Here is a 12,130-nt window from a genome sequence, read left to right on the forward strand (position 1 = left end):
TTCAGGAAAAACGATTAATGTGACCTAGCATTGGGATGGTGTTTTCGTTCTTCAGGAAAAACGATCAATGTGACCTAGCATTGGGATGGTGTTTTCGTTCTTCAGGAAACACAATCAATGTGACCTAGCATTAGGTAGTTGATTTCGTTCTTCAGGAAAAACAATTAATATGACATAATATCGGGATGTTAGTTTCGTTCCTAAGGAAAAAAACAATTATATGAGCTAACATTTGGTAGATATATCTGTTCTGCAGGAAAAACATCATTGTGACCATTCATTGGTAATGTGTTACCGTTATTCAGGAAAAACAATGTTTCTTACCTAACTTACAACCACGTTACATATATATAAAAGAAACATTAGATATAACATTGGACAACGAAATGGTCACCTTACTACAAGAAGAACAACATATAGCATTACATAAGCAGATTGTACCTTTCCTAGAGGAAAAATAATAAATATTACAGACCATTAGCAATGAGTCCCTTCTTACAATCTAGTTGTTTAACTATATCTATCAGAAAAACGAACCAGCTCATTTTCCTTTGCTACTTAGCACAATGTATAAATATATGCGAAAATAGGAAGATGGCAGCCGGAAATCACCGCTTAGTTTTTATTGTCACTACGGTTATTGGTTTCTGTACTAGTTATATATATCTATGATAGTACATAGTGGACTGAAAAAGTATATATTTAACAGAATGTATACTTAAAAGCATCCACATGTATCAAGTCACTCGATATGTGAGGCGAGGTAACTATGTAATGTTTACTTCATTCCTAATACAGATTTATACATACAATAAATCTTATACATTTACCAATCTAGATCTAGACTGGTGAATCGTTGTAAACAGTCTCCTTATGGTCATGAACGCTCAACTGTGGTGACAAAAAGATAAAAGCTCTGAAATGTGCGCTTTATTTATGTACTTTATATAGTTTGTAGTATGGGAACACAGTACTGCATCAATTGTTCTCGTTTGTTTATATATTTCGCTTTAAACATATCCGAAGTTAAAAATAAAAAGGATATAAGATTAAAATCCAATTTCGGCTTTTCGAGTAAGTTGAGATTATTTTTGTATAAAGTTTACGTACGATTCTAAATCACGTATTTCTTTAGAGAAACCCCATCTAATTTGAGAAAACAGACTAGGCTAGATCAATAAAGAAATAAACTAAAAAATACAGAATATATTTCATTGGTACATAATATACAACAGCGAGGATACCCTTCAGTGACACACAGATTAGACAGCTGATATGTATTACAGAATATATCTCATTGGTACATGATATAAACAGCGAGGATACCCTTCAGTGACACACAGAGTAGACAGCTGATCTGTATTACAGAAAATAGCTCATTGGTACATAATATAAAACATTGAGGATACCCTTCATTGACACACAGATTAGACAGCTGATCTGTATTACAGGATATATCTCATTGGTACATAATATAAAACAGTGAGGATACCCTTCAGTGATACACAGATTAGACAGCTGATCTGTATTACAGAATATATATCATTGGTACATAATATAAAACAGTGAGGATACCCTTCAGTGACACACAGAATAGACAGCTGATCTGTATTACAGAATATGTATCATTGGTATATAATATAAACAGCGAGGATACCCTTCAGTGACACACAGATTAGACAGCTGATCTGTATTACAGAATATATCTCATTGGTACATAATATAAAACAGCGAGGATACCCTTCAGTGACACACAGAGTAGACAGCTGATCTCTATTACAGAATATATCTCATTGGTACATAATATAAAACAGTGAGGATACCCTTCAGTGACACACAGACTAGACAGCTGATCTGTATTACAGAATATATCTTATTGGTACATAATATAAAACAGTGAGGATACCCTTCAGTGACACACAGATTAGACAGCTGATCTGTATTACAGAATATATCTCATTGGTACATAATATAAAACAGTGAGGATACTCTTCAGTGACACAGAGCAGACAGCTGGTCTGTATTACAGAATATATCTCATTGGTACATAATATAAAACAGTGAGGATAGTAGTATGGTGATTTCGGTTGATACATGGTTTTATCGACCTAGGTTAGCAATATTGACCTCGGACTGCGTGTTCGGTCAATATTGCTTACCTAGGTTGATGAAACCATGTATGGACCTCATCACCATGCTATTATTGTATAATCTATCACATTGGTACATAATATAAACAACGAGGATACCCTTCAGTGACACACAGATTAGACAGCTGATCTGTATTACAGAATATATATCACTGGTACATAATATAAAACAATGACACATAGTTTAGAAGTTAATCTGTAAATCACGACAATTTTTAATAACACATATGTATTATGACGTGTCAATCCGCAACACGTGAATGTTAGACATTGAAACCTACAGAAATAATAACCAGTAAAACACTTTGTAAAGGTACACATAGATAAATATTAAACATTTTTATCTAAAAAGATATTACTTCTTCAAAACTTTAAACAGAAAATATCATGTTACATCCTGACATAAATTAATATCGTCAATAAATTGCAACATATGAAGAGTTTAAAATGTGGTATAGACCTATTCAGGAAGAAAACAGTGGCTTAAAGGTAAATCCTCATACACCTCTACAGTATTCATGATCTCGTTCCTACCACGTCCGAGAAAAATATTGATCATGCAAGGTCGAAGATACGTTGCCCACGTTTGTAATCATCAAAGATACTGAATTTTAAGAGTGGAAAATCAACTCATGACGAATACTGTACACTTTTCTCAGTGTATATTAAAGATTTTTTGATAGATGAAACTGAATACATAATTTATACCTGGAATTTTCGCCGCAATTCAGTTTTTCCTCTTTTCGCTTCCGTAACGAGGGCGAATTTATCAGTACAGATAAAATAAAGGTAGATAACAGAATAAAACTAGCAAATTTATTTGAAGGGCAAAATTGGAAATGTTCAGCTACACAAAAAATATTACAGTTAATCATTGGTACCTACGAAAATAGTAAGACACTGGGCAAAACTGAGTTTAAGGAAGAAGGGCGAAAGCTCGTGTAAAGAATGATCATGGTCTCGTAATTTTTGGTTAAGCGATTTGGTGCTGGAGGATGTGAGTGTTATTATAGATTTGTGTATTATTGTGAGCGTCATCAATTAATGACGTCTTAAATTTGAGTACTGTTAAGTTTGACGTCATAATAGCATCAGTTGCCAGATGAACCCATAAATAGACGAAAGCGCTATAAACATTGTGTTTTAGTTTGTTTATTTATTTTCATTGCATCCATCACACGGACATACATCAATAAATAAATATACAGTACATAAAACATACAAATATATATGTATATAGTACATTCATGAATATTGTTTACATTACAATTGTAGTGGTAAAGGATACCGTTTTTCACAGCGATCATTTGTTTGCAGCCTAGCCAACATGTCCTTTATCACTGAGATAATGCCTTGTACATAAGCCCTGTCCATGAATGTACATTGTTCTTACTCCCTGCTGGAATGTTTACAAACGTCATCATCTGGAACTCCTCCTCGGTGTCGTTGCTAATTTCTCGTCAGTGTCGTCACAACATGTGTTAGAAAGACTGAATGTACTACAGGTCTAGAGGAGAGGGTCGATTGTTCGCACGTCATATACCTAAAGGTAAGCAAACTGTACTTTGGTGTCACTTTTCAAAGTTTTTCGATTTTTAGAAAGTTTCAGACAGCTTACATAATAAATATCTAAAGCTTCCCTGTTTATTTCAGTGTTTCTTTACATTTATGTACAGTTGCTTACAACTATGTATGCATTATCAATACATAGTAATATTCCGGCAGTTAAACAAGACCCCTCTATATCTCACTCTCTATCCTTTCTTTTCTTATTGAGTTTTTACCTTCAACCAATAATATCTACAAATCGCCATTTCAATCATTTCTGTCAATGAAGTCCAGTTTGATTACATGTAAAATGTTTCTTTATCAAAACTCTTTACTCGTTCGATATAACATTAATTAGTGGGACCCTTAACTGGAAGACAGTGCGTGACAATTTATAGAACCATTGCTCAATATTTGTTCCATTTTGTGGTGGGGTTTTTTGTATCTTTGTCAGACTTTGCCACCGTGTGTTAATACTATGGTTGACATTTCTAGCAGTTGTCTTTGACACTGTGATGCATTGTTTGGAATCTCATCTAACTTTTCTCTGTTAACATTATGCCTGCTCGGTTGCTATTGTTATATTGTATAACACTGTTATATATTTGTATTACTTTCCCACTTGACATCTGACCAATAAACACAAACTTATCAAGGGCCCCGCATATTGTGCAAGGGTCCAGCCACACAGGATCTAGCGACACCAAAGTAATACTAACACACCAATATGCGAATAATGTACAAATTATTGAGTTTGTGGCGTAATTGTACTGTTAACTTTTTCGCTTGAAATAAAAGAAATTCAAAGTAGGAAATATAAACAACACCACACATTTATTTCATCGATTGACGTCGTGCACACAATGATACTGTACTGTTTGGGTCGTGAAAATGGTCCGGATGTATCATTATAGTACAGTGATATCATCATAAATACGGTATGATCATGAGTCCAGGTCTATAATACCGTAATATCGACAAAAAATGTATTTTACAACACCAAATGCATTTGTGCCCCCTCACAAAGTTGGTATTGCCGTGCATGCGATGTTGTTATGAGGATACTACGATACAATATACAAGATACAAGAAACTTTATTTAACGTCGCATATATCAAATAGAGAAACATGAGCGCTGAAGCGCTATTTTGGCGACAAACATGATAAAAAGCAAACAGAAAGTCAAGTTATACACTATCACAGAAAGCTACCACATAATCAGCGAGTAAAACATACAATAACATAGCAGCATATAAATACATCACAGGCACTAAAGTTAAAGTACTATACTAAAAAGATGTAAAGAGATAATAGTGAAACACCTGCATATCACACAGGTGTTGTTATATATTGGAGAGTTAAAACACTTCAAGTGTAATGTACATACATGTTAATATAGCAAAAGAGTAAAAATTGACATAATATACACTAATACAGTGTAAATTAAAATAGGACAAGGTCTAGTAAGTAAAATATATTGAGCTATAATGATGATTAGAAGAGAGGGCTAGAAACTATGCTGCCAGTTATTGGTATATTCAAGCGCCATGCAAAGCAGAAGTTAAGCTAAATAGGTAGGTAAATAAATAATAGATACATAAAGCAGGTAACTAGTAATAAAGACTAAAACACTGAAAAAAACATTAAAAACTCTAGACACAGGTACAGATACGACATGAGCAAACGGGGCCATCCCAGGAGTGCAGCAGTCTGGCAAACTCTGGATAACTATCCACCTTCCTCAAATGGTTTGGCAGACTGTTCCACACCCGGGCGGCCTCGTAGCGAAAAGACTTCAGTCCATATCTGGTTGTTCTTACTTTTGGTAACTCCAGCTGCCTTTCATTCCTGAGTTTATAAAAAGACGATTTCAAGGTTTAAAGATTACATAAATAATCCGGAGCTACATTGGTAATAATTTTTAAAACTTCACAAGCCATGGTTATCATTCTGTTTAGATGAAGAAAAGATAAATTTGCTTTTTCTAAAAGTTCCAAAGCTGGCGTTGTGTAGTCATCCTCAATAAAACGAATGGCTCTTTCTTGTATCTTCTCCATCTTCCTTGTGGAATTTAAACTACAGAAACGCCATGCCAGGGGACAGTAATTAAAATTTGAAAGAATAAAAGATTTAAAAATCAAAATTTTCCCCTGCTTGCTTAGATTGCAGCCAATCCGTTTTATTACACATAACTGTTTGGATGTGTAAAATCACTATGAACACCTTGGGTTTAGGTCCAAATACAGCTGTTACAAATTAGCAGGTCCCTATTGGACGTTGACAAGCTTAAATTGGCTAACTTTTATCAGTTAATGATGACCAGGTTGACCAGACAGGACAGATATCGGCTGTATCACCGTCTGACCGCGCACTGTTGTCTGTGATTATAAAATGTACTATCTGCAGACGATGACCAGACTGACCAGATAGGGAAGTTATCACCTTATCACTGTCTGACCGCGACAGGTGGTGTATACGTTCTATCGTTTAATAATTGCAAAATCATTTCTATGACGATGACTTTAAAATAGGTGTTTCCTTACTTCTTCGTTTTTCTAGTGGTCATTTCCAGACAATCTCGTCCCATGGGGTTGGTTGCCTCTGCTGGTGGATAATAATTCTTCAATGTTTACAGTAACCGTGTTACTGAAATTTATTCTGGCGCTAATTACATGATATACTTGTTCAAGAGTGTAGCTGCCTTCCGGTTTTGGTGTATTGTAACGGGGTGTTCTCCGAGTGGCAACATTTTATCAACAATAGGCAGGTGTTGTTTAATGAACCAATGGCAAGTCAGTTATATTCACCAAGATATTCACCTGGGATTTACCTGCGTTTCTTTGCTTCGATATATTTGGTCAAATTGAAAAAAACATCTTCTAAACACTAAAAAGTGCCTCCTTATTTTTTTTTGAAAAAAGAAAGTAAATTACATAATAAATAAAACGTTTGAAATAACAGTGCACCAGTGTTCGATTTTGACTAGCTCGGATGCAACATGCTTCGGAACACTTGAGCACGACCTCTACCCAGAGTTGTCGTTCCTTGAGCGTTAAGGGGCAACAACTCTCGGTAGAGATGGCCTTTCGACATTGAATGGGATGAATGGACGAAACGGCAATATGGCGCTGGAAAAAAATCTTACTTTGATTGAATATCTACATCGACTGACTAACAGACATTAGAACCTATGAGTTAAATGTGTTAAATAAGTTAACACTTAAATAGGGTTCTAACACCAAGTGTCACCTAAGTATTTTTGTAGATGAACGGATTTTATGATCATGCATATTTTCCCAATTAAAACTTCAGTGTATTCACAATCATCTAACAACTCGCAACTTCCTACTTTCCTACTCGCAACTCGCAACTTGCTACAATCCTACTCGCAACTCGCATTCTCTACTCGATAGTCGCAAGTTACGAAAAGTGACACTCCTCAGCGACAGTAACGAGTACTCGAACAATGAGCGAGTCCCACTAGTACTGTCACAGTAGGTCGACACAATAATTCAGACAACAGCATCTTTTAAATCATCATCTGGTTTCTAAGGAATCTCCACATTTCTTGGATGCACTTTCAATTTCCATGAAGCTATCTAGTTGACATTCCAACCGCCTCGTGGCCTGATGTGCTTAATTATTAAAGCTTAGTCGCAGCACAATCGTTGTTTATCGTTCAGCTACCTTCGCGAACACGGAATAAATTCTGACCTTTTTGTACCTTAAACATATTACAGAGAATGTTTGTGTCGAATGAAGATCTGTTGTCAATTTTAAAGATAAGTTATGCTTGTTAAATGGGTTGGTATGTTAATTAAATTATCAAAAATATGCAAAGTGGAACTATTTGTTTATTTCTCAACTGGGTGTTTCGTCATCATTGACAACGCAACATCTTTCCAGCGAAAAAGACAGTTCAATTAATGTTGTTTCCAGGACGATGTATTGCCTTTTTACGTAAAAAATGATTTTAAATAATAAAAGTGAATGTAATAGGACGTAATTATATATATAAATATAAGGTTTCAAACCCTAAATAAACGTTTTTTGTGTAATATGACTGCGGTTCGATGAGACGATATCAACTTCTCCGACAGAAAGAGTGATCAATATACAACACCACTTTTTTGTCTTCGCCGAGAATATATGACGTCATAGTATTGTTCATGTTAACGTCAAAAATAGTAAAACTAAACATGTGTCATATCGAAAATATATGTTATGGCACCATAACGTCTGAGTTCATGGGCACGGTCGATTTGCTGAGAAATGTTGGTTTTGAAAATATTCTGCTGGAAACGATAGGAGGTGAGAGTTAAACAAAATAAACAAATGTGTGGTTTGTTGTGATTAAAAAGTAAATATAGATGAACTTGTGGCGGTAGAAATAGATCAGAAACTACAAATATGCACGGATTGAACAGTAACAATGCTGTAATCACAGTGAAGGACTGTATGTTATCACACAGATAAAGGTCTGCCAGAAAGTCATTAACATCGACCCTGTCAGATGTGAGGTTATAGGTCATGGGCCGCTTATGACATAGATATGTATATGTAAACACTGATGTCGGATCGGTGACCGAGCAAAGTCCATGATCGAGAATTACGTGCAATTTAGTTGAAGTTAGTTTTCATCGAACAGCATGAATAACAGTTTAGTCGGACGGGCACGCTTTGACATTTCTCAATTGAATTTATTTCGGAATCGATATTAAGGTCGAGGTATGTGACTATTCCTCTTATTAAGTTATTAATATAGACTTTTAAAAGATAAAAGAACAAATCAAGATTCATCTTGCTAATCTTTAAACTACTTATCAACCTACATGTACACTGTGACGTGTACTGTTGACATTATGACCTGTATTCCAGTATCCATCGTAATAAGAAATTGTTTACAGTGCATACGGTGATTACATACAAAGATTTCATAGATTTTTTACTGAGGATATCAACGGGGAACAGGAACTGTTTTAACTTCCGGTGCATTTGGTTTCTCTTTTGGTGATTTGTTATGTTTAAGAAGCTTTTAGTTTATTTGGAAATTTCTTCGATTCCTTTTGTTACCTTTATATCGTCGACTTTAAAATCTGACTTTGTAAAGGATTGCGCAATTTAAATAAATAAAAAAAAAATCCTCAGTTCCTGATGTATTCTATATTAAGTTTTTGTGTTGACTATGTGTCATTTTTTACTCGTTTATTAATTACTATAGAGTTTGATTAGACCTTATTTTGTTATTTATTTATTTTTTATATTTGTTATTATTTCTACCGATATATGTGGTTAATGTTCAATTGTACTATAGATATTTGTCGAAATTGTAAAATTATTCTTATCCATATTTGAAAACGCTGTGTAGTTATTTCTAACAATATGTGTAGTATATGTACAGATGTCACTACCAAGTTTTGATAATATTTTATTATTGTTGCCGGCGATATTTGCAATTTATGTACAATTGTTACTATCGAATATTTGAAATAGATTTACCATTAGTACTACCTATACTTGTAGTGATTTCGTAAAATTGTTACCAGTTACCATCAATTTTTTCTATTCCCTCCCCCCCNAATATGTACAATTGTTACTATCTGTATCTGTAATGAAATTGTTACTACTGCCTGTGTGATAAATGTACTATTGTTTCTTCACGAGCTTGTATATTATCATCTGTTGTATGGTTATCTTTGTTATTTTATTTACAGAGAATTGATACTAAGACAGACTAGAGAAGATTAAATGGAGTTGAAAGTGTTCGTATTCTCTGCTGTAATAGTACTGTACAAAGGTAAGATTATGTAGACGCAAGTAGCAGGACAATTCACACCTTAAGCAAATGTTATCAACAGGATATTCTACTTTAACAGTGTTGTCAACTTTAGACTTAGGGCAGCAGCTGTTTCCTGCTATAGACGATCAATAATTTTGCCCCAGATTTGCATTTTCTTTATACGTGTGACTCCATTTCAACGACTGTTGTTGGGTTAGGTTAGGCCTTTTCCAATAACTTCAGAGGGGAATGTTAGACAAGAAAAAAGGCTTGGCTAACACGTTATATGAATCGGGAGATAGTTGAGAACAATAGGCAGTTATTGCTGGTCTTGCTGCTCATTGCCCGAATAAGTTAGATTCCAGAATACCCAATTATGAGCTATTTGTACCCTGACAAAAAAAGAAGATAACAGTTCAACTTCAATTGACACATACTTGCCTTCTGAACTATTTACCGTATTTATTTACATAATGTAACAATAACAAAAACATCGTTGGTTACTTAATCAACAGCAATTGCAAACATAAACATATGAGATACTGTCAGAGCTAGCCTGTTCGTGACGTCACAATGCATTAAGGTCAAACTCACCTTATTTTTGTAAATTGCAGAAATGTTTGCTCTCATATATTATGTTAACCAGAAATAAAGATCCCACATCAGACGCCAGAAAAATTAATTTGCAACAGAAAAAACCCACTGACATTCACACGAGTGTGTCTACTCGTATCGACTTTGAATTAGTTCATGTTTTTTAGATATCAACATGACATCTTATCACCATTCGTGCTTAACTTGTTATATTTATGACAGTAATGTAGGTGACTTCCTCTCTTCTATGTCCATATTCATTCGTGTTCCTGACACTGAGAAAAATGTTTTCCCTTGTGTTATATGGCCTTATCTACCAATATATGAAGCAGCGACAATGTGATACGACCTTCTTTTCATGTGTATATTATTTTTCTACGTGGTTCATGGCAGTGAGATTGGTGTTTTTCTCTATTTTCTGTGAAATGATCTCAATAACCTCTGTTTATGACAGCAAGATTCATATGTTCCTCTTTCTTCTATGAGTAGATATTATATACCAGTGTTTATTGGAGTGAAATTTACGGTTCCTACCTATATCTATATTTGTGATAGTGACATATGGGAATAATTTGTGTTCCATGACCTTTTACCAACGTATAAGAGAGAGTAATTGATGTGTTCCTAACTATATATGTGACAGTGAGGTTATGACGTTCCTTTCCGTTATAAGAGTTTTAATACCCGTATTTATGACATTGATATGACCTGATGTACCTGTGTTTATGACATTAATATGACCTTAACAACCTGTGTTTATGACATTGATATGACCTTATCTACCTATGTTTATGACATTGATATGACCTTATCTACCCGTGTTTATAACATTGATAAGACCTTCTCTACCTATGTTTATAACATTGATATGACCTTATCTACCCGTGTTTATAACATTGATATGACCTTACCTACCTGTGTTTATGACATTGATATGACCTTATCTACCTATGTTTATGGCATTGATATGACATTATCTACCTATGTTTATAACATTGATATGACCCTATGTACCTGTGTTTATGACATTGATATGACCTTATGTACCTGTGTTTATAACATTGATATGACCTTATGTACCTGTGTTTATGGCATGGATATGACCTTATGTACCTGTGTTTATAACATTGATATGAACTTATGTACCTGTGTTTATGGCATTGATATGACATTATCTACCCGTGTTTATAACATTGATATGACCTTATCTACCCGTGTTTATAACATTGATCATTGATATGACCCTATGTACCTGTGTTTATGACATTGATATGACCTTATGTACCTGTGTTTATAACATTGATATGAACTTATGTACCTGTGTTTATGGCATTGATATGACCTTATGTACCTGTGTTTATAACATTGATATGACCTTATGTACCTGTGTTTATGGCATGGATATGACCTTATGTACCTGTGTTTATAACATTGATATGACCTTATGTACCTGTGTTTATAACATTGATATGACCTTATGTACCTGTGTTTATGGCATTGATATGACATTATCTACCCGTGTTTATAACATTGATATGACCTTACCTACCTGTGTTTATGACATTGATATGACCTTATCTACCTATGTTTATAACATTGATAAGATCTTATCTACCTATGTTTATAACATTGATAAGATCTTATCTACCTATGTTTATAACATTGATAAGATTTATGACATTGATATGACCTTATCTACCCGTGTTTATAACATTGATCATTGATATGACCCTATGTACCTGTGTTTATGACATTGATATGACCTTATGTACCTGTGTTTATAACATTGATATGACCTTATGTACCTGTGTTTATGGCATTGATATGACATTATCTACCCGTGTTTATAACATTGATATGACCTTATCTACCCGTGTTTATAACATTGATATGACCTTATCTACCCGTGTTTATGACATTGATATGACCTTATCTACCAGTGTTTATAACATTGATATTACCTTATCTACCTATGTTTATAACATTGATATGACCCTATGTACCTGTGTTTATGACATTGATATGACCTTATGTACCTGTGTTTATAACATTGATATGA

At 34.3% G+C, this 12,130-nt stretch overlaps 1 protein-coding gene across 2 annotated transcripts in view; it reads left to right on the forward strand.

Moving 5' to 3' along the window:
• The first annotated feature begins 3,473 nt into the window (after positions 1–3,473).
• The window catches only part of LOC110456877 (basic phospholipase A2 4-like), a 20,954-nt gene continuing 12,297 nt past the window's right edge, over positions 3,474–12,130 (forward strand). The window contains exons 1-2 of one of the 2 annotated variants that reach the window (XM_021507903.1): positions 3,474–3,699; positions 9,413–9,495. In XM_021507903.1, the coding sequence (XP_021363578.1) occupies positions 9,447–9,495 (49 nt within the window). In that variant the 5' untranslated portion in view covers positions 3,474–3,699; positions 9,413–9,446. Of the gene's footprint in view, positions 3,700–8,338; positions 8,427–9,412; positions 9,496–12,130 lie in introns of those variants that run through there. The other variant, XM_021507904.1, reaches the window with a different exon arrangement.

The sequence above is a fragment of the Mizuhopecten yessoensis genome, unplaced genomic scaffold, assembly GCF_002113885.1.
Source record: "Mizuhopecten yessoensis strain PY_sf001 unplaced genomic scaffold, ASM211388v2 scaffold8937, whole genome shotgun sequence".
In the NCBI taxonomy this organism is placed as follows: domain Eukaryota; kingdom Metazoa; phylum Mollusca; class Bivalvia; order Pectinida; family Pectinidae; genus Mizuhopecten; species Mizuhopecten yessoensis.